Source organism: Amphiprion ocellaris, chromosome 4 (genome assembly GCF_022539595.1).
Source record: "Amphiprion ocellaris isolate individual 3 ecotype Okinawa chromosome 4, ASM2253959v1, whole genome shotgun sequence".
NCBI classification, from domain to species: Eukaryota; Metazoa; Chordata; class Actinopteri; family Pomacentridae; genus Amphiprion; species Amphiprion ocellaris.
Window position 1 is genome coordinate 32,207,436 of NC_072769.1, and position 24,428 is coordinate 32,231,863.

The window sequence follows — 24,428 nt, forward strand, 5'->3', positions numbered from 1 at the left end:
CTAAGATAAGTGACTAAAGATGCAAAATTGGGAACAAATTGAAAAATAATATAAGCTGTAAAAGAACTAAATTACACCTGATGTTGGATTTATAGTAGTGCAGATGTGTGGGGGTCAACAAGAGCTCTTGTATGGTCTTTATGGTTGTTGAAGAATAATATTCCACAATTTTGAAACAGGGTTTAAATTTGATACAAGTTCAGGCCAGAGTGAAGTTGTATTACTTTTAAGAAATAGTCTTCTGCAATTTTGCTGTGGTGCCACTTTAAAATGATCACACTGGTAACAAATTACCTTAGCCACCAATCAAGGCTGATTTACCAAACCATCAAGGGTTGGAAATGACAGGGTACCAAACCCTGGGAACCTATCTGGTTGCTCATTATTTGATTAGCTTAGCTGCAGATTTGTGTTGTGATTCATAGTACAGTATCAATTAAGACACGCTCTACATTTATTAATAAAATATCCTGTGTCTCTGTCTTGCCATGTGTCAAAATTTAGGTTTATAATCCAGTTTAAAGCTTTCATAACTGACTTTTTGGCTACTTGAGGGCAGCAAAACAAGCTGAATTCACAACAATGACTTGTTAACACTTCACATAGCTTTTGTGGTCCACATAGTACCAGACAACAGAACAGGTCACGTGATGAATGTGCACTAGGTCTCCTTTAACTCTGTTTTGGTTTCTACCAGCTCATGTAAAACTAAGTAGCCAAAGTCACAAACTTTGTCAGAAAGCATGTTTATTGAAAATGTAGAATTTGTGGCAATTCCACAGCCAGCACCGCAAGTGATCCCTTTCACTTTACACACACTCATTTGATACACTCGTTAATTAAAACACTGAATAATGCAGTTTTAAAAGCTAAGACTAACATTGTTTACTAATGCCGTTAAAAGACTAGAACCATTAATGTGTTATTCCATTTTTCAGACTTTTCTAATTCTCCAGGCCTGTGTTTGCTCATCGGTTTGTTTCATCTTTTTGTTTTTAATGTCACAGCATTTTCTATCACACTTTCCCATTAGTTTTTATCAAACACTACTAAAACAGAAGTCAACAGTGGATTTGTGGAGGTTTATTTTGTTTGGTGTGCATTGCTACACATTTGGTGCACTGGTATTTGCAGCAGCAGAATGGTGTATATGAAACTGAAAGTGGAGGTCAACTGAAAATTAATTAGCTTTATCAAGATCTGAGATTTGCTGACAGTAATATAATATACAACACCAGTTACGTCTCTGTTTTCTTGCATTTAATTAATATGCTTCAAACTAATTGACACAAAACATATGAAGCCAAGTGGTTTTCCAGGGTGGTTAGTTTCTGGGTTTGTGGGAAAACAGGGTGCATGTATAATACAAAGAAGCAATGGGACAGTTTAACTGGTTATGTACCCAATAATACCTACCACGCATCCATCCATCCATTATCTATACACCACTTAATCCTCATTAGGGTCGCAGGGTGCTGGAGTCTATCCCAGCTGACTTAGGGTGAAGGCAGGGGACACGCTGTACAGGTCACCAGTCTATCACAGGGCTACACATAGACAACCAAGCACACTCACATTCACAACTACAGACAAGTTAGAATCACCAATTAACCTCAGGATGTTTTTGGACTGTGGGAGGAAGCTGGAGTACCTGGAGAAAACCCACACATACACAGGGAGAACATGCAAACTCCATGCAGAAAGATCCCAGGCCCAGACAAGAGAGAGAGAGAGAGAGAGAGAGAGAATGTTAACCACCGAGATAATGTGCAGCCCACCAACCCTACAATGGGATCTAATTTTCTATTTAATAATTAAGTGGATTAGATATTCAGGAACAAAGCTAGATTAAATAGTCATATATTAACTAAGAAAAAACACTTGAGGCATCATTTCAAAGACCTTGTTAACAAGGATCTTGTTGACCCTGTGCTGCTCTGGTCTTTGCCAGAAGGTTGTCTGCACAGAGGCATATAATAAATTGGACATATGTGTTACTTAAAATTACTGGTACATTACATTATTAGTCTTTACGTGCAGTAAGTAGTGAGGGACAATTTAGGGTTTTAGGTTTATTCTTGTGTAGATTTTTTGGTTTCTTTGTCTGTTCACTGTAGGTGCACTTACACACACAGCAAGACAGGTTATGTGATTTCAGAAGCTTCTGCCAGACTTGAAGGACAAACAAGCGTCAAACTGTGAGACTGGCTGAGTCCAACACAGCTATTATTGCAAACACACTCAGTGTTGAAAGATGTGTATGGCTGTCCATTGACAGTGAGAACGCCACTGGTATGCATGCCGCTCTTTCTCAGTCTCTGTCTCTACACACATATCTCAGTCTCCTATGAACAGTTGATGTAGAGATGTGTCTGCTACTAGAAGTCTGTGTGGCATTTATCTGGGCTCTAATCTGAGCTGCTGTTAACTTGCAATTTCTGAGGCTGGTGATTCAGATGAATTTATCCTCAGCAGCAAAGGTTACTCTCGGTCTTCCTTTCCTTACTTAGCTGATGGTTCTTGCCATAATATGGTTTCTAGCAGTTGTCAAATAAGGCTGTCAACTGTGGAACAACCTGACTTCTGCACAACACACCTGATGGTCCAAAGCCCATTAGGAAAGCAAGAAATTCCACAAATTAACCTTGACAAAGCACACCTGTGAAGCGAAAACAATTTCAGGTCACTACCTCATGAAGCTCACTGAGAGAATGCCAAGAGTGTGCAAAGCAGTAATCAAAACAAAGGGTGGCTATTTTGAAGAATCTAAAATATAAAACATGTTTTGACTTGTTTCACTTTTTTTTTGTTTACTACATAATTCCAGAAGTGTTCATTCATAGTTTTGATGCCTTCAGTGAGAATCTACAATGTAAATAGTCCTGAAAATAATGAAAAACCATTAAATGTGAAGGTGTGTCCAAACTTTTGACTGGTAGTGTATGTATATAGAGAGCAATAGATGAATAGAAGTAAATCCCTTTTTTATACTTGACCCCCCAATGTCAAGTGTCTGCTCTCAGTCCTGGTCACCGATTACAGAAAATAATCACAATAACAGTGTATTTTATTGCTTACTACAAGAAGTTGTCCTGAATGGCACTAAAGGTTCTTTTCTGAAACCTATTCAAAAACCCACTGAGAGCAAGAATCAATGAAGGAAATACTACATCTAAAATAAACTGTTCAATCTTTATACTTTTTTCAAGACCTTGCAAACAAGGTTGTTTTTCAAGGAGGACTTTGTGTATACAACCACAGTTATGTCCTTGTTGTGAAAGTGAATGAAAATTCCAAGAATAGTCTTCAAGGGTAATGAGTGGTACGAAGGGCACCTTGTTTGATACAAACTTCCTCAATAGCAAACTTGCGCCATCATCTTTAAACAACAATAATAATGAAAATAATATGTAAAAAGACTGTCTGATCACATTTATGTTAATTATTCCTTACAATAATTAACAATGATTTCCACAACAATGACAGTAGGAAACACACACATATATATGGAAATCTGTTCCAATATTTAAAAGTCAGAGGTATCCCATCTCTGAAACTTTAGTAAATATCTTTCTTGGCAGTTTTGTATGAATCAGCATATTTGCAGCATTTTGTTCAAAATCACACCAGTTACATTTCTGTACAAATTATCACTTCTAACATTTTTAGGAAATCATTAACTGTCATCAAATCATGCTTCATTTGTGCAAACCACTACCTTTGTAACATTTTTGAACAATTCATGAACTCTGTCCCATGTTTGTACAAATTATCAGTTATGTAAGAAAAAAAATCAACTCTTTCACATTTTGAAATGAATCCTATCACATTAGTACTAATCACCAGCATTTTTCACCAGCATTGCAACATTTTTAACAGATCATAACAACAAATCATTACGTGTTTTCAACAAATTATTTTTCACATTTTTGTGTAATGACACGGTGTTTTGAATGACAACAGATGCTACCTCTTTCTTTGTCTGTAAATGTGTGTTCGTGGGAAGCCTGGCATTGCAGAGCTTATCATGTCTTACCTTGACCTTGCAGCTCACAGTTCAGATGGTTCAGTTTCCCAGTGATGTCTGTTAAAAATGAAAGGGCAAGAATCCACTCAGTGTCCTCAAGCAGCAAGGTGTCTTCCCCTTTGGATTGCATCAACTCTTTGATTTCGGCCAACAGTGACAAAAAAACGCTGCAAAACCGTTTCCCTGCTGATCCATGGGGTTTCTGTGTGTAGTAACAGGTCACCATGTTAAGCTGACAGCTCCTCCAGCTGCACCTTCAATGTCCTGGTTGTTTGGCTTTGGAGCCATTTATGATCTTCATGACAGGAGTCATCACATGATCAAATCCGGCCACTTTTGTACATACATATGTCCTGCTGGTGAATGATGCAGTGGTAATGTAGGAATGTTGGGAAGTCTGGATCACCTCTGCATCCTACAATGAAGCCTGCATGAAACAAGCCTTTCTAATGGTACATTTTTCTCCACAAAGAAACCTTTCGCCATGTAGTAGATGTCAAAGCTGCCTTTAAGTCCCAGGCTTTTCCTGTCCGTAGTGCGCATACGCGCATACAGTCCATGTGTGCTACCAGGTGGCTAGTTAGCATGGAAGCTTTGTAGCGGCTAAAGTAGAATCTCTCCACATTGTGCCGCTTTGCCGACGCAATAGTCGCCCCGCAAACAGGACACTTACATTTATCTTTCACTGTCGTGAAAAAGAACTCTTCCTCCCAGTCATCGTGAAAATAGTGTTTTCTCTTTCACTTCTCTGTCATGTTTTCGAGCTAAAAACCACATCTAGCTTCCCAGAGTGTCTGCGTCCGGATGCTGCAGCAGAATGACGTGGTGGTTTGACATGCGCAGTGAACTTTGACTCGGACAAGGTCAAAGTTCATTTACACCGAAGACATTTTTTATTTTTTTTTTTTAATTACAATAAATATTGTAATTTAAAATCTGCATTAATGTAAGTATTTTTGATTTTATTTTATTTTTTTATTTTGTGATCAGAAAACAATGTTGCAACTCACTACTTGTAGTGATGCTACTGTCCAATATCTCAGTCCATTCAAACATCAGATTGTTAAATTGTTGTTACCAGTTTCACTGTGCATTCTGATAAACCGCACAAAAATGTTCTTGATTAACCAATCACAGTATCTAAAATACAACACATTACCCAGCAGCACAGTCAACTACACTTCCTTGCTAGGATTTAAGTCTCCCTGAAAACTTTTATAAAGAAGAAAGGCTAAGTGAGGTGCTCTCTGAGAGTACTCTCTAATTGTTTGTGAATACATTCTCTGTTCAGAGAATCTTAGGAGAAACAAGTAAAATAGCGGTGTCTTCATACCTGCACTTATTCTTTCATTCACAATGAAAAAGAAGGTGAAGCTCAAGGATTTAAACCCCCTTCTTAATGGATTTAGTGGACTTACAACAAATGGGAATAAAATTTTGACTGAAAAACACATCAAAGTTCATTCTCTTCTGCCTGAGCTGCTTTTATGAAATATGAAAGTGTTATGAATAAGGCACACTAGCCTTGACATAAATCTTCCACAGTGCACTCTGTAGCCTGTTAAGCATTGAATATTATATTGGAATGATTTGACATAGAAAAGAAAAAGTTTCTTCAACTATCAATTCAAGTACAAAGAGGCATTATTAAGTCCAGTCAAGCACTGCTAATGCCATTATTGCCCTGCAAATTAATAATTTTTTAAAAAGTGCATTAAAGGGGGCTGCAGCTCCCTTAATACCAATAATGTGAGATGAATTTGTCAGAGAAAAACATAATTATTTGCCTCCTTTTTCTATCCTTTGGCACAATCTGTCTGTTGTCTCTCTTGTCTGGCTGTTTTCTTTTGTCTCTCCCAGCTCAGGGAAGCGTTAGCGGGTTCGAGGTAATTAAAGATGGTGGCTACAACACACTAGACAGTGCTGAGTTGCACGTGCTACAATTTTGAACATATTAAAAACAGTGGGGGATCTGAAGGCAAAACCAAAACAAGTCTTGATTATGAAGGAATACACTGGAGATTTTGTGTGTTTTCGACTTTACAAAGATTTCTGGACTGTAGAAAATATATTTGGGTATGGGAGAGGCAAAAAAAAGGTCTACCTTTTCTGGGAGAGCAGGGAAAGATTTCTTACCCAATTGATTTCATTTGACTTCATAATTTACATCTGTGACTTTTATGGAATTTTTAAAAACTGACTGTACTGTCCTCGTCATACATGCTGAATATAACTTGACAGTCAGATGAGCGCCTTCCAAACATCAAGACTCTGAAGACATTCGACTCCTTATCCACAGGTTTGTTGACATTAAATGGTGAAACTGAAACAGACAAAATGCATGATAAATGACATGCTTGCTTTTAATATGCACAAATACACATTGTAAACATCTCAACTCATTATCTCAAATAAATGAAATCCGTTTGCAGATGTTACCTTTTAACATTACAAGTTCTATTTCTATTTTTCTCAACCTAAAAATGAAATATACAACATATTTTAACATAAACCACTTGCCTTTGGATCTCTTTATTTGTAATTACTCTCATATGAGCTTACTGTAGAATATCACTTAGCAAATATTAATGCTAGTAGCTGGACAAAGCTCCCAACAACATAGATGTAACGCTGTCCCAAACACAAATACTTGCAAATGTACATAAAGGCAATATAAATCACTGCATACCCACGATGCTGCAAAAGGCAAAAGATGTATGTAGATGTCGCTGGATTAGCCCAGATGCAATCAGAACGGCCATTTTCAATTCCATACTGACTTACTTCCTCATACTGACAATTTCCTGACACTGACAACTTCCTGTCACTCTTAAAGTGTCCTCAGTGAAATACAAAAACATGCAATTAGAAAATGTGCTAACATACTACAGCTAATATGTTACATTACCTGTAACAGAACATGGATTAGATAGTTCCATCCAGAAACATGGCTTCCATGTGGGCAATGGAGGTGCATTTTGCTATAACCTGTTCCTGGTTTACTTGGCAGCTGTTTATTCAGGAGCACAAAAAATGAAAACAGTTTTTTTGTTTGTTTGTTTTACATAAAAACAACACATAAGAGAGTATTCAGATCTAATGCCCTCATTGGCAAAACGGGATTTCAAAACAAAATAAATTGGTTTTAATGACATAAAGACATTGTGGTTAAGGTTTGATTGAGTTCAGGCACCAACACAACTTGGTGAATTTTAGAAAAGTATCACAGTTTGGAGTAAAATAGCTGCTATTTTATGGTTAGAAGATCTTTGTCATCAAGGGTACGATAACAAACAAAGTCGAGGATGCAATCATGGTCATTCTTTTATATAAAAAAGACAGCACTGGCTTTCAGTTGGAAATAGGAAGCAAACAAACTGCAGTCTCCTTTGTTAATCCAGAATTTTGTTGAACCATCCATCCACCTTGGAATCCTTTTTATATGGATTTTGTCAGTTTATTCTAATGTGACCTGGCCTAAGCCTTCAGCCAGAGGTGTAACTCTACACTGTATAACAGTCAACCACAACATTAAAACCCCTGACAGGCGAATGAATAACATGTATCTCTTGTTAGAACACACAGTGAAAGTGCCAACAGATGGTACATGAGCAATACAACTGGACATGGAGCAATAGAAGGTGGCCTGGTTGGACATTTCATGTCTTCTTTTCCATCATATGGACATCTGGTTGGATTTGCATGATTCACCTGGGGAAGAAATTTCGACAGGATGCATTATGGGAATGAAGCATGCCATTAGACGCAATATGGGGGTCTGGGCAATATTCTGGTGCGAAACCTTGCATCCTGGCACTCGTATGGACATTTTGACACATACCTCTTCATGACAACAGTTTTTCCTGATGGCAGTGGCTTCCACCAAATTTTCCAGATCACATTCCAATTATGCATCTATGACATGCTAGAAAAGCAAGTTTGCTTGATTGAGACCCCACAGGACATTGCAGGTCACCTTCAGATTTTTGGTGGAGTCCATGCTGGACTTGTTTGGCTGGTGGTGACAATGATGTGGCTGATCAGTGTCTACTTAAGTGAAGGCAAAAAATGGCTTGAAGAAAGTATTCAAAGAAAGTAATGAAAATATAGACTTTTTCCCCTCTTAACAGGCTGTGAAGTTTGTTCCATTAGCAATGCTGGAAAGGGTCCTTCTTTAAATATAATAAGGTATTTGATCCTGCAGCTCTCCTCAACCCAGTATTTTTCTTATAGTCTCTTCAATGATAAGGACAGAAGTGGAAGATCAGTATTTTGCTCAGGTATACTTTTAATCACAGTCACCAATTTGTACAAGCTGGTAACAACATCTTGAAGTGTTCCATGACTGTCTAGATCCACTAAGGTTCTCTCCCTGTTTAACATCCTCCAGTATGCTTTCTTCTCCTTCTTTCATTCTTTTTCAACTAAAATCCAGTTGAACAGCAGCTCAGCCTGAAGTAGCTTTCTGTTACACCCCCTGTACCGAAACACAGCCTTCTATTCCTCATAATGCTCCCGCCTTAGTGAGGCTTACACATCACTGCAAGGCCAAGGGAAAAAAAAAAGAAAAGCTGGTACAAAGAACAGGAAATGTGTCCAAATGAGGAAACTAAAGAGAACAGGAATGGAAAATGAAAGTGTCTTGTTTTGTTTGCTTTTTAAGTAATTAAACATTTTCAGAGGGGATGCTTACATCACAGTGCTTCGATTAGAAAGAGAAAAATGATTCAGACAAGATGAAGGTGCTGTTTAAAATGCACAGGCAGAAGGTATATGTTGGCCAATGTACAGGAATATGTTTGTATATACTGAGTACTCCCACACATTCAACTGTGAGCAGACAGTTTCACAACCCCCTCACACAGCAGCCACTATCTACTAGGCTCACTGCAGATTCAGCTAAGTAGGCATTTCTCAATTGCTCTTCATAGATAACTTCTCGTTATTGGGTTCAAACATCAAAAAAGAAAGATATCATCTAGAACAGAAGCCCTGCTTTAATCCACATGTTCTCTCTCTTACACACACATGCACAGAAAGAGTTTAGCCTCTGCTAGTTTTTTCCTCACCTTGAAAATAAGATTAAAATGTTATCAGTTGTATCACCTGCACAGTGCTGCTCTGACTCGAACAATAGATACACCACATCAAGCTTAATCCTTAGCATAAGATGTGTAACACACACAGGCTTGGGTGCACAGATTGACTAAAACAGTGCCTGCAGACACTTGTTACCATGAATTGACTCCAATGGAACGTTGTTCTGTAAGAGTACCTCTCTATTCCATTAATACATCAGAAGCCAGACAAGAGAACAAGAAATTGTCTGCGAAACTCTGCCGAGGTTCTGATACCTACAGTAAACGAAAGGCTGTGAAAGGCTGACACCAAGTGTTCAATGAACGTACCACAGTACTGTTGAGTAATTTAAAATTAAGGAATTTTTGTAGTGTTTTTTTTTTTAACTTGATAGAGCTGTATTCAATGAGTAAATATGTATGAATTCAGCAACCACTCATGATGCTAATGACAAATGGAGTGATTCTCAATCTTTCAAAAGATGCACTTTTCAGGGTTTTGGTACAGAAATCTTAGCAGAAACAAAACACAAGTTTTTAACAAAATCACACATACTACACAAAAAAATCTTCAAATTATGTTTTGTTCACAGCAGTAAATGGTCAGTGATTTTTTTAAAAAAATCTTTAATACGTCCAATAATCTCCAATTAACAATCTACTAGATTTATGATACATTAACAAGTAAAGATGAATGAAATACTTTAAACTGAAGCAAAAAAGGCAACCCATGAAATCAACGGCGGAACTTCATATGAAATGCTGAAATGCAGTGCAAATGTTAAAAATGACAATGCTAAAATGACACTACTCTGAATTATAATGCTTCCACTAACATGTTTTTCATCAAAAGTCATGACCATTAATTAACATGTATAAGAATGTTTGTTCTCAACCGTTTTTGTGCGGCAGCCATCAACTATTGCTAAAGCTACCCTCAAACAACTTAACAGAAATGTGTACCTCTGCTTAATTTCACAGTATTTTAGGGGAACTTTGATAATTCATTTTTGGAGCTATGTTTGTCCAAAATTTCTCTTATGATAAATAGAGGCTCTGATCTATAGCAAATATCTGCTTTTGTTCTCACAGGTTGACAAAACAGAAAAAAAATGAGTATTCACAGCCATTTATTGACTACAAGTTGCAACTATCTTTGCGCAAGTTACATTTAACAACACACTGCCTTTCATCTGCTAATAACACTAAAGCAACCAAAAGTTACTAGATGAACCTTTCTGGAATGCACAGAAGAATTTGGGATGACACTTTAACAGACAAGTACACAGAAGCAGTCTTGCAATGTGTCACACAATTTGTACGGCACTGCAATGTAAACTCTGTAGCATTGTAATTGAAGGCTACATCCACACTAACATGTTTTTATTTTAAAACCAATGTTTTAACACAAAAATTATCTTTGTCCGGAAGAGTGTTGGTCAATTTAACAGTCCTGAATACACATATCACATGACCATTCACATATAGTAGGCATGCAGGCGTCAGTGTAAACATGAAGTTGTTCAGTTGTAGAAAATACTACAGAGAAAGAACAACAATGTCAAAAAATAGAGATTTCCTGAATTGCACAACAGCTGCTAGCATAGACAACAAAGTAAGCAATGCTGGTAATTTGTTATACATGTTAAATAAACCACTGGTAGGCTGATAGCTTTGTTTTCTTCTGGAAAACTGTCACATGATGTAAAGCGGTGAACAACACATACTGACAGTTTAGACCAATCAGAAGAATGTGTCATCATTTCAAAGAGTCCATTTGTCTCAGTTCAAGACTACAATAAATCCTGGAGTTTTCAAATTAAAACGCTCAGGTTTATGGGTCCTAAAACACCAGAGTAGCATGGCCACTAGGTAAATGTGGTAAAAGTTATGTATTTTAAAATTCCAATGTATTAGTGTGGATGTAGCCTAAAAGAAACACACACCAAACTTGTCTTTTGATCACTGGCTGTCCATCATCATACATCCAGATGGATCCTCTGGTGGCGTTTCAGGTTACATTTCTGGGTGAAGCGTTTGCCACAGGCCAAGCAGCAGTACGGTCTCTCTCCAGTGTGGACACGTCGGTGGGCTTTGAGGTTGCTCAGCTTCGTGAAGCTACGACCACAGAGGGAACAGCAGAAAGGCCGCTCGCCTGTGTGAGTCTGCAGGTGGGCTTTCAGGTTGCTGGGGTGGGGGAAGCACTTCCCACATTGACCACAGCGCAGAAGGTGCCTGGGGCCCAGGTGAGGGTGAGAGTCTGGATGGGGGGCAGGGTTGGCGTGCTGAGAGTTTGCTGACTGATGCTGCGATTTGATGCTGACCCACGGAGCCCCAGATCGGTTAAGTGCTGAAGTTTGTTTGTCACCCAGGTGAACTCGCTGGACTGAGGATGCAGAAGGAGGAGTGGCTTTGGATGTGGAAGGAATTCTGTTGAGGTTATTTAAGTTTACAACCTGAGAGTGAGCTACAGACAGTGCTGCATTGGTACTATTCAAAAGTGTGTGTGGGGGCTTCTTCATCGGTCGGTGGAGGTGTTGTATAGCGGCTTGCAATCTGACCCCCGTACCCCTGGAATGCAGCTTCATAACCTCCTGCACAGTGGCTTTGTGGTAAATGTGGTTTGGTTTGTGTGCTTCTGAACTCACCCTGTGTTGCTTTACGGAACAGGAGAGAGATGCCATCCCAGACTTTGTCACTTTCTCTTCTACATGCTCACTTTCCTCACACCCATCAGAATCGATGATAACTTCCTCCTTGATAGTCACTCCCAAAGTAGCACTTTGCTGCAGTCTTGCCTTAGGGGATCCTGAGGTTGAAATCTGATCTCTGCCTGGGGTAACCTGAACATCTGCTCTGACAGAGTCAGACAGCTCATGTTCTGTACGCTTCAGAGAACCTTTAGTGTTGACTGAATCACGTTCCTTTTCAGCTCCAAGTCTGTGATTTTGTAGCAATCCAGCTGCTTTGACAGTCAGGCCAGCCCAACTGGTGTCCATTTCCAAAGATGAAACACATGGTTGATCTGTAGCAATGTGTGATTTCTGCTGGTCTTCACAAAATCCATATGATATCTGTGGGTCTTGCTTAATGATAGCCCTCAAAAATTCCTCGTTGTCTTGAGTCTCTTTTGGTTGTGCTTCAACCATCTCAGCAGTATTGTCTGATTTCGGTACGTCTTCATCTAGAAAAATTAGTCAGAAAGAAACAAGGGTTGTGTTCACGGTCTAACCACCCTAAAAAACTACAAAAAAATGTCAAAATGGGGTTTAACGTGGGTAAACGGTATTTATTTATAATAAGTTAAGAAAGTGGCTTTCTTTCATTTTTTTTTATTGGCAGTAGTACCAAATGTTGCATGCATAATTAATGCTTCAAGTTCCTTTACTATAGTTGACAGCTACAATTATATTAGTGAAGTTGGCATACAACATTATGTCTTGATTACAGCAAATACACAGCTGATGCACGTGCCTCTATAGTGACGGTATGAGGCTGCTGCTGAAAGCCTGCTGAAGCTGCAGCACAAACCAGATGTTATGTAACATCAATGTACCCATATGCTCGGTTCTAGTAGTAAATTTTATACATAGATATATGTGTATGTTATCTAAATCTGCAAACATCATTTTTACTTTAACCATTTCTGAACAGAGTCCAGTCAGGTTCAAGTCGACAATGTAGAGAAACTGTCGAGCCACTTCTTATCCATTGTGCAAAAAATTACTAAATGTTGTTTTATTTTATTGCTCCATATGCCATCCATGAGCTCTGAATACTCACCATCAAGTGTACCACTCCATCCTCCCAAAATCATAGAAGAGCAAGATGGATTATTAACTTCTTCCCCCTTCATATCAACAGCTGGCATCACATCCTCTTCTTCAATTGCCTGAACAAGTGACAAAACTTATGAAATACTGAGGATATAACCTGTGGTTACAAAAGCGCAAACTGTATGGGTTGTGTTGCTATGAGCACCTACATGTATTCCGTTGGTGATGTGCAAAATGTACAAATACATTTTAAGATTGGTCCTGATTTGCAACCAAGCCCCATTTACACTGTTAGTACTCAGTGAATAGAAGACATATTTGAAATATTATTAGTCTACTGGATTCTATCGCAGAGAATATTAAATCAGTAATACTAATTTTACTTTAATTTGGCCAAGAACGAAAGTGATTTCTACGTATCCTTAATTATGACACAGTGTTAGGCCTTAATGCACTTCTTCAGTATCATGTTTAAATGAATTCAATTTAAAGTTTTAGGAGTCTAATGTGCAGCTGTTATAAAAACAATTAGCTGCACTAAGAGTGTGCTAAGTGGTCAAATAAATATATTGACTTGCATGAAGAACAGCTTTCTACCAGCATTCCTATCCAGTATCATTTGAAGTAACAGCATTTTCAAATGTAATTACTGTTTTTATTTTTCTATAGCTCTCTTTTACAAAAGTCTGTTTCTTTTTACTGACGTAGGAGGTACATGACCCATTTTGTGCCATAAAACCCTCCCATGACACATTAGTTTTGTGCCATAAAACCCTCCCATGACACATTAGTTTTGTGCAAGCGCACACAGAGTCTGAAGAAGAAAACCCAGTAAACAAAGAAAGTTGATAACCACCGTTGTGATACCTGTTATCTTTGACTTAGGCTATGTTAAACTTCTTTTGTAGTGGTCTCACTTGAATCCTGAAACATCTAATTAATTATTAATCCTTTTTTTTGTGCCAGCACAACATACAATCATGTCACATGACTCACCTGTGATTGTCTTTCAGGGCTCTGTGTGTTTGAAGGATTGTTTGCCTCCTGTGGTGACTCTGATATGACTTCTTGTCTGCTGCTTGGTATCCACCTTTCAACAGAATCACCCTCTTTTTTCACACCACAGCTTTTCAATATGTCTAGGGAAAAAGGACGACAATATTAACAATAACAATAATAAAAACAATAATGCAGCTCATCATAGGTATTGTTCTTACCACCCCGTTGCTCTACAGGCCTTTCCTCAACAGTGTCAGTGGACAGTTCCACATCATCTCTTGCACAGTCGACACACTTTCCAGTCTTTCCTCCTTCTTTACTCCCTTGGTCACTAAATTTACTTTCAGTCCATTTCAGCTGCATCCTCAGGGACTCCACCTCCTGGTTCCTGCGCTTCACCTCCACCAAGACCACGTCCTCAACCAACCTGGTGACCTCAGACATTGCTGTCTTCACCACAGCCTCCATCACATCTGAGAGCTGGGTCTGAAAGGTGACTATGACTGTGTCCAGGTTCGACATGATGGACGCTGTGGTGTCCTGTAACTGTTAATACACTGGAGTTCCGTGTGTTTGAGTCGGAAAACAAATGAGAAACACGCGATCTCCGATTTAAAATGTATTTCTTGAATATTCTGCTACATGTTGTAGTAAGTTGTACGCCATTATCGCAGTTATTCAACAATATCTCCACTTGTTGTCAGAATCCCAGGTAATGAGTGACAAGGAGATATTCATTAAATTAAAAAGTGTGAATTAAGATGATGTTTACTGACATTAAACATATACTGGAACTGATAGTTAGCCAGCTAATGTTTCTCTTTAGCTTAACGGTAGCATTTGGAAGCTAACTGTCGTTAACGGCATTAAGCCGTAAACAAATCGTACAACGAATACTCCGAAACATATTTCAGTCTAACATGTCACAGTATTTCAACGTGAACGTTTCGTTTCGGCGGTATCGAGCGTTAAGCGAAGCAAATTAATATGAAATACCCATTAAACCGAGCTACCTGTTCAACACTCGCCTCTGCTTCTTGTTTTTGCAAGTGGCGTCATGAACAGCGCACTACGGTGGCCTCAGGGTGACAATAAGAATAATGAAACCCGTTTCAATAAAGTGAAGCAGGTTTCATCTTATCGTCAGTCTTTGGGGTGAGGAATAATTTTAAGTATTGTGAATGACAGATCGATGACTGCAAAATCTAATTTTATTTATTTAGGAAAATTGAATTTTTTTTTTTTTGCATTATTTTCCCAGAGGTCTTTGATACTTACCAAATAAATCTGTTTTCCTTTATGCTGATGTTAGATTATCAGTGTATGTAGATACATTGAAGTCATGTCCAGTCATTTATTAACTATCTAAAAACTCACTTCTATATACCAAAATTCCATTTTTATCATTTTGTTCAACGGAAACTACTTGAAAATGGCCTTGATCCTGGCTATTGAGACTGTCACCAGTACAAGGTGAAAATACTCATCCATGACACTGATTGCTTATTTTACTCACAATATGCCTTCTAGCATATAAATTAAACAATATATGAACTTGTTACATGGTTAATAAATGGATTTTCATTAGAGTGGACTTTTTACTTACCAATTATTCACCTTAGAGAGAATTATCAGATGCATTTAACTTACCAGTTTGAATGTTCTGTGATTTCTAAGAAGCAGAGGATGATCATTGACAGAAAAATGGTGATGAGGTAAACTTATGTTTGGGAAGATCATTTTTATTTGATACACTAGGCCAAGTGACTGAAATTGTCAGAGTTGTGTCAAGAAATAACTTCAGTTCTGAGGTCATAACTCTCCTAAAAAAAAAAAAAAAAAAAAGTATGTTTGACATATTTTCTTAGAAATTAGAACCAGACATCACACCAAGTGGCTGTGGAAAGAACATGCATCGGGCCAGCAGAACCTTCTTGCTGTGAATCAAGTCACATGGCAGATATGACGCTTTATTAGATGCACCAATTCTAACCACAGAAATGGTTCCTTTTTTTTAAAACTGTGATCAACCTACTGAAACAGACAAATCATCAGAATATCAACTGAGTAGCTATTTTTTATGAACCTTACAAAAATTCCTTTTTTACCTTTCAAACTCTTGATCATACTACCTTAACGTGCTATCAGTCACCTACTGCACCTCGTCTGCAGGGACTCTCTTCTCACTTTGTAGAATAGCACTTGTTCCTTTTCTCCCATGAGCCCCCTAGTTTTATAGATCAAATTACACATATGCATCATTTTTTTTGATTAGAGTTCAATATAGTTGTACCAATTGCTTTTGTACATATATGAGGATTTCTGCAATACAGAAACGTCCAAATGAACTTACCTTGTACGTTTGTCACATGGAATTAACTTTGCAGAACTAAAATTTAGACTGCATGGCCAGGTACAAATCATTCTATATCTTGTAGTCTCAAAAGGAACTGACTGAAGAAGTTGATGCTGAAATTACATCAGGTTTAGATTACAATGTTTTTGACAATAGAGATGGTCGCCTGTCAGATTGTAAATTGTAATTTCTTGCTGTGAACTGACCAAGATCAATCACAGTTTGTTTTCTTGTTCTTTCATACTCTACCCGTTTTATGTCACTTGGAAAGATTTGCCAGGGACCAATTTCCAGAAAAAATAATTAAAGAAGCAATAGTGTCTAAAGTCAGCTTTATTTTGAATCAGTTGTGTAATCACAAGGATAATGTTGCTTACTTTTCTGTCAAATTTATCCAAAGCCAGCACTTTATAAGTAAAAAATATGCAGCAGTATTTGGATACAAATAAGCATGAGAAATGTGATATTTGGTGCTTTCTTTGTCTTAAATTTTTCATAGGAACATAAAAGTTCTTAAATAATAACTGAGAACATAAAATGTATGCGACATATCCGTGGCACACAAATACAAACATTAATTTTAAAACCTCCTAAAAGCACAAACAATAATAAATTCTCTGATGCTCTTTCCTTGTAGTACTAAAGATCTGTCATGTGTTTCCGTTGATGTGATTTGAGATGATCCAGGCGTTTGAAGCTGAGGCCACAAACAGCGCAGCAGTACGGTCTTTCCCCTGTGTGGGTGCGCTGGTGAACCTTCAATATGTCTGCTCTAGTGAAGCTCTTATCGCACATGTTGCACCGATGAGGTTTCTCCTGGGTGTGAATTCTCCGATGCAACTTCAGATTCCAGAGGCGGCTGAACTTGTTCCCGCATACGGTGCAGCTGTAAGGTTTGTCGCCCGTTTGGCCACATTTGTGTGACTTTAGGTCCGAAAAGGAAGGGAAACCTTTTCCACAGTGGCTGCAGAGGTGGAGCCCCTGCCCTGAGTGAATTCTCTGGTGGACTTTGAGGTTACAAGCTTGAGTGAAGGTCTTTCCGCACTGGTTGCAGGAGTATGGCGGCCCTTGTGCGCTGCCTTTGTGTGTCTGTTTGTGGGTCTTCAGGGAAGCAGAATCAGGGAAGGACATGGAGCACTGGTTACAGGTGTGCCTCCGTAATGCTCTCCCCGCTACCTGATGCTGCAATCTCTCACCCACATTTAAAGTATCACTGTATGTAGCTGAGGGCCCATACATACCCTCTGTGCTGTCTAGAGACGGGTCGATACGAATGCCCTGACCCCGAAAGCTCAATCTGTTACCTGAATCACCAGACACTTGTTCGGGGTACAAAGCATTCGGGTCCTGCAGATACCCTTCCTCATTAATCAGTAAACAGCTGAACTCTCCACCCACATTAATGTTAGTCCTGGAGGGTGAACCTGTAGGTGAACTGGCTGCACCTCTTTTATTCCGTGGGGCACCTGTTTGGTAAGCCTGATGCTCAGCTTCTTCTGGTGCTTCCACATCCTCATTATAGTGCCCCACGTAATTAAGATCTTCGCCCAGGTGGGACGGTGAATCTCGTAACCCATCAAAGTTACCCATGTCTATCATGTTGCTGTCTCCATAGCCACTCTTTTCAAAGTCGCCTAAGTCCTCCATGGCATACCGGTTTTGGAAAATAGGTTCAGATGGGTCACCTGGGTGTCCATCCTGGCTTGATTCTTGTCTCTGGTGGAAGCCAGTTTCCCAGTTCACATGGCACTTTGGGAGCTTCTGGTCAGTGAAGTGTTTACTGGGTCCTGGCAGCCCTGATGTTTCTGTTTCTGAGATATGAGAGGACAAAAAAGACTTTAAAGCAGTTACTGCTATGAGACACAAGTAGCCTCTGAGCACTTTAATTTGTTGCAAGTTTTACTCAGTTTCTTTTCTTTTCTGTTTTTTTCAACTTTGACCTAATCAAAGGTTTTCCATTTTATTCTTGCCAGTTGTCTTATTATGTCTTTTCCTATACTCCTGTATTAAATTTGTTTTTATTTTTACTAAATGTTTTATGATTATCATGATACATGTTTGATATACTCTTTTGGTTTGGTTTGCACTTTTTATCAATTCTATTCATCGTTTTTTAAAGTTTTTTTTTTTTTTGGCCTTTTTGTGGGCTTTATTAGATAGGCGCAGTGAGAGAGAGACAGGAAACAAGGGAGAAGAGTCGGGGGAAGACATGCAGCAAAGGGCCGCGAGCGGGAATCGAACCCGGGCCAGCTGTGTCGGGGACCAGCCCCTGTACATGGGTCACCCGCTCAACGCGTTGAGCTATACGGGCACCCTATTCATCGTTTTTTAAGACATAATTTTACAGTTCATCATTCTGTGTATTTCTGGTTTGTCTCTATACTTATATGTGACTGAAAATTGGCAAGATTTTATTATGAGCATGAAGTATTTTCTGTATCAATCTGCATAGAGACTCACCATCTAAACTGACACCCCACCCTTGCATGTCACTGGTTTCCGGTGTGATCCGAAGAGCTTCTTCCTTGAGGAGTCGATCAAATTTTTCACCTTGTACATCTGGTGACTGGAAGACAACACAACATGATGTTAAACTCAGCTCAAGACAAACCATAAGCTTGATGTCCCATCAACAGGAAGGTCTGATTTAATGCTAAACAGAAATATGAAAAGACTGAAGAATATTACAAAAATTGTACAACCATGAAATTGCCACTGACTTTGATTAGATACATACATTTCAAACAATTAAACGTAGTCTATGAAGCTCATCTAGGTCATTTCTTCAGAAACCAAGCAGTGCCTCCCACCTGACCCCCTTACAACCAGCTGATTTCTTTAATAGCTTTAGTGTACTTAATGAGACCCCGCAAAATTTTACTTTCATACTATGAATCCTTTCTGAGTTACAAGCCGTTGAAATGCATAGATTGGACATCTGGAGTGAATGTGAAATTGATTTGAGTTTTTAACAGAACTCAAATGAGAATTAAAAAGTGTGAAATTTCAACCCAATCCTATGTACTTCAAGAACTTGTAACACAGAACATATTCATACTATGAAGGTAAAACTTTGCATGGCTTGATTAAATATACTAAAGTTATTGTACAACAAAATGAGGGAGTCATATGGATTTGTTTTTCAAATTTTGTTGAATTTAAATGGCCCATGGTGTAGGAACGCATAGTACCTGTGTTGCCTTCATGGCACTGTGAGCCTCTGGTTTTGCCTCTTCTTCTTCGTGACTAGCTGTTTCTCCATCTGTGCTTTGGGAACCATGCATCTCTTCTTGTAGCACACACTCCTGTTTCAGATTTTTGTCTGTTGGAGACAGCTCAGTGTTAGGTTTTATTTTCAAGCATTAACTTGTGGATGCTATATATTTTAATATCAGACATCTCTCATGAACTTTCATACTGCTAACTCCAGTAGAGCAGATGGTGAAGTAACTTCCTTCTGTAACTTAATGTCAGTGTTTATATTTGTTAAAGAAGTGTAGAGTGTTATGTTGTAAATGTTACTTTATTATCATTTTGTGATACTTTTTGTTACACTTCCTCTAAAAAACTGAGTGTAAAAAAGTGGAGTGGGAGGAATTATTAGTGGGATTTAGTTGCCTAACAATTCTGCACACCAAAAATTGCCTAATAAAAGATAGATAAAAGATGAACTCACTTTTCATTTGTTAAACACTCAGGTTTGATGTTTACTAACACTTACAGATTGACTAAGAGCATTATATTCCTTCAACAGAAAAATTCATCAGGAGAAATAAAACGTGCTTAATAATACTGCACACAGTGTAATGTGAAAGTCACAATGAACTGAGATAGCACTGTCTGCAGTTACCCTCTGTGGTCCACAGATTTATAGCTGTGTAGAGCAGCTATAAAGCTAGCGTCCAGACGGTGGATGAAATAGAGCATTTAGGGGCCTAATGTTATTACAGTACACAAAAATGTAAATCGAGTATGAAAATGGTCTTCTTTTTTTATTTCAAGTTAAAATCTCACAACCACTAAAGGTGGGTTATTTGAGAGGTTTACCGAAGCACACAGCATTGTATATGGACAAATGTGTTGTATGTACAATAGTGTTTACTGACCATTTGTTATAACTGATATAGCTTAAATACAAGCTTTGGAAAGCGGACATGTACACTGAACAAAAATATAAATACAGAATACAAACAGGCTTCTTTTTTGACTCTGAGGAGTTGAAAAGGGGTTAAATTTAGCTAATTGTTCACCACAAGCTGTTCAACCAATGACAAATTCCCTTCTATTGAATTAATCCACACCCTAGTCAGGTGTAGCTTTAAACAGTTGCATGCCATGACCAGTACAAAGACACTCCTTTGACCAGTGACTATAAAGACTCACCTTAAACTACATTTTTATTCAAATGACACAATGCCACAGATGACGTAAGAAAGACGAGAATGGGCTATTGGCATGATGGATGCCTGCATGTCAGCTAAGGCCATAGCCATAGCCCAGGCACTTTAATGTCCACAGCTCCAAAGATATGCCTGACAACATGATGCTGTCTCCCAAAACGCAATATCAATATAATCTGTGCAATCTCAGTACTTTTAATATCTGTGCTTTGCAGGAAATCTGTGCATTATTGTTATTTTCCACATTCAGAGGAAACCGTGCTACATCTAAATCTCTAAACGAGGAGAAATCTGTACAATATTACCACTACTTATATATTTTTTTCTTGTTAATTTTCCTTTTTCTACTGATGTCCGTACATGTTTGCACTGTCGTCCTTGCTGTCGTAACACTGCACATTTCCATGCTGTGGCATTAATAAAGGCTTATCTTAAAAAGAATGAATAGAATTCCCGTAGTTATTGCATATCATCTTTGTATTTTTTGTTCAGTATGTATCCTAGTAATAAATCGCAGTATTTTTACATGTATGATTACTGAAAATGATTCTGCAGTACCCCATCAAAGCAGATATGGATTTTCCACCATATGATAGAATGAATACTGGCTGACAATGGAGGGGTAACACCATCTACACAAACTCACCGGTCGCTCTGGATCTGTCCTCATCTGACATCCCGACTCTCCCGCAGTCAATGCATCTCCCCCTCCGGTCTCCTTCTCTTTCTTTGCGTCGACTCTCCGACCACTTCAGCCGCCTCTTCAGGGACTCGACCTGCTCCCTGCACCGCGTTACCTCTTCCAAAAAACTATCCTCCACCAGCCGGGTGATCTCATACATGGCAGCCTTGAAGACGGTTTCCATGACACCAGAAAGTTGGGACTGGAACGTTATCATAGTCTCGGCCATTATACTATCTGACAACTGGACTCAACGGTATTCCTTCAAGTCAGCTGAATATGAGGAAACCTTCAAGTGGCACCACAAAGCTTGCAGCAGAGCATTTGTTGGCTAAAGCTAACGCTCTCTACGGTGGATGTGCTAGTTTCTTTAATTTGATTCTCAGCGTAGTCAAACACGTTGTAGACATAAATCTGAGCAGTCTACAGTTACAGCTTGGTTAGTTCCATGACACCAAAGCTGCTGTTAAACGGGATGTGTGGTCACCTGTGATGCCAATGTTAGCCAACTAGCTTATCGCACTAGTTTCATTCAGTTAGAGATTCCGAACACAGTTTGAAAAGCAAATATCCGAAAGATAATGTACCACGTTCGTCACACAAATAAGGTAGCTTAAGTGAAATATGGTTTTCGTAACAAAAGTAATTCACCAGCTTAAGATGTACCCTAACGTTACAAAATGTTTACCGCTGCGCTTCTCCTGATTCCGTAAACAACCGCACTTCCGATATTTGAAGTACTGGTCGCGACGTAGGACAATTTTCATCTAGAACGCGAAATGCGCGCATAGACATGACACGTGGTGTGCTTAAAAGCGATCATCTGATAAAGCCTAATGATCATCTAGTTTACAGCTGCTTTCATTGGGGTGAAATAATCATATTGTGCAAACATATATGACTTAGTATCTATGGTGATAGTACAATTATATTTTGTGATTTTTTAAAGTTTCACGTAACAATTGTTACGTGAAACTTTAATAATTGTGGCCAAAGAAATGTTTGTAGTTTATAACGTAATCACATATGACATTTATGATTTCAGGCAGTGCTACTGTATTTTTTCTGGTGTTTAGGCTATGTGTTTTTGGTATGTTTAATGTCCTTTTTTATATTTGAAGACTGTGAATGTCATGAAAGAAATATCATACATAAAGAAATTAGCTATTTTGCAATTGCTCTATGGGAAATCATGTTTAAAATGTAACCCTCACAAATGAAATTCAGTTATTCTGATGCACTGATAACATGTCAGTCACAATGTATGGGCTGGTGGGAAACTGTATATCAGTTGAAGTGGTCTATAAATCTATTTTAACTGGTAAAAACAACTGGATTGGTTATAATCTAGGACACAGGGCACATGAAGATAATTGCCCACATGGGCAGGAATATTTTTTTGCAGATGATCACTTTTTGGCACAACACCTGCTAAATTGGTGGTTTTTGTATAATCTGGACTGCAGATTAGAGAGGCAATGAAAGATGGTGATAATGGATGAAGAAATTAAAGTATGATTAAAAATTAGGATGATAGTACAAGGCTAGTATTGTCATATAACTACCAAGTCTCTCATGCTGGCTATTCAATTGGATCCTGATGTCGTCTGATTAATAAACTTAGAGGAAACATTCCTAAACAGCTGGAAATAAATCATAAACTGGTAATTTCTTGTGGAAAAAATAAATTACATTATTTTTTGATGAGCAATTAATTTATATTAACTGTTTGCATTTGTTTTGGAAAGTTTTATTTTTGTTGAAACTTCACTTTTGTAGTTGAAAGGATGAGTAAAATAGATGATTTAAATAACAAAGTGGTGTTTCTCTCCACAAGACATTAATAGGACCTGAAGTTACTTGATGGAGCAGTTTATTAAATATCCGCAGCATCAGACAGCGGCAAGGATCCATGCAAGGATTTCCAAAGGAAGACAGAGTTAAATACTCATTAATATAAATTATCCCCAGCGCGGAAAGCTATTACTTCATGACAGGATCCAGCAGCAAGTTACTCTGTGTACTTTCCTCATAGACCAAATGCCATGTTCATTTGTTGTTTCCAGTAAAATTGAGCAAATATCTGCAGGATTACGATCCAAACAACTATGTGCATTTACATAGAGGACAACAGCAGGGAGTCCATTGATTCATTCTAATTATATATTATCACCAACAAGGAAAGTGACTTGGTCAGGATTTAACATCAGGGTCCACTGTATGCTTTTCTTCACATCAGAATAAACAAAGTATAAGCCGTTAAAACATGTGTGGCATGTTGGTTGTCCAAGTCCCGAACTCCTTCAGGGCCAGATATTTTTATTTTACTGTCGGCAAAGTTGACTAGAAGTGAGATTTGTCTTAAAGACAAATGCTGCCTCTCTCTGTGGAGTTCATGTCTACAGTTCTACAGTTTCATTTAGCAGACGCTTTTATCCAAAGCGACGTACATCTGCTACAACACAAGCAAGGCTCTAGTCAGGACAAAATGATGAGGATAAATGCTATAAAAAACAGTGTAAGTGTAATAGGACCATGGTGCCTACAGGCAGCACAGGAGGTAATAGGATGTTTTTATTAGAGGTATTTTTTCTTCAACTGAATGAAACAGTAGAAACATCAGTAGAAAAATTTACTTTTGTCTGAATGACAGAATGTCATCAGTTTAACAGCTGATGAAGCCAGCAATGGTACAAATCCCCTGTCTGAAAAGATTGAACACTTTTACTGAAAATATAGGGTGCTCATTCATGACACATTTAGTTGCTGTCAGATTAACAGAAATATCCATCCATACATTATCTATACACCACTTAATCCTCAATATGCTCGCGGAGGTGCTGGAGTCTATCCCAGCTGAGCGAAGGCCGGAGACACCCTGGACAGGTCTATCACAGGGCGACATATAGAGACACAAACAGGCTCACACCTATTTAGACCACAATTTAGAACCATCAATTAACCTCAGCGTGTTTTTGGACTGTGGGATGAAGCTGAAGAACCTGGTGAAAATCCACGCATGCACAGGGAGAACATGCAAACTCCACACAGAAAGATCACAGGCCGAGACGCGAACCGGGATCTTCTAGCTGTGAGGCAACAGAGCAGCC

At 38.5% G+C, this 24,428-nt stretch overlaps 2 protein-coding genes across 3 annotated transcripts; both read right to left on the reverse strand.

Annotated features, from left to right (window-relative positions):
* Positions 1–5,032: 5,032 nt before the first annotated feature.
* Positions 5,033–14,942, reverse strand: LOC111583386 (gastrula zinc finger protein XlCGF53.1-like). 2 transcript variants are annotated; one of them, XR_008601530.1, is made up of 5 exons: positions 14,099–14,942; positions 13,878–14,020; positions 12,889–12,997; positions 6,936–12,289; positions 5,033–6,350 (listed from the first exon to the last, which is right to left on the reverse strand). XR_008601530.1 is itself a non-coding variant. In XM_023292455.3 (4 exons), exons 1-4 carry the CDS (start codon positions 14,400–14,402, stop codon positions 11,085–11,087), a joined length of 1,761 nt encoding a protein of 586 aa, XP_023148223.2. In that variant the 5' UTR covers positions 14,403–14,942; the 3' UTR covers positions 6,435–11,084. The 2 variants fall into 2 exon arrangements, 1 of the variants encoding a protein (XP_023148223.2); XM_023292455.3 differs by lacking the exon at positions 5,033–6,350 and having other exon boundaries at positions 6,435–12,289.
* A 1,609-nt stretch (positions 14,943–16,551) lies between these two features.
* si:ch73-109d9.2 (uncharacterized protein LOC565042 homolog) lies at positions 16,552–22,053 on the reverse strand. Its single transcript, XM_023292463.3, has 4 exons — positions 21,283–22,053; positions 19,428–19,558; positions 18,697–18,802; positions 16,552–18,047 (listed from the first exon to the last, which is right to left on the reverse strand). Exons 1-4 carry the CDS (start codon positions 21,545–21,547, stop codon positions 16,876–16,878), a joined length of 1,674 nt encoding a protein of 557 aa, XP_023148231.2. The 5' UTR covers positions 21,548–22,053; the 3' UTR covers positions 16,552–16,875.
* Positions 22,054–24,428: the final 2,375 nt, after the last annotated feature.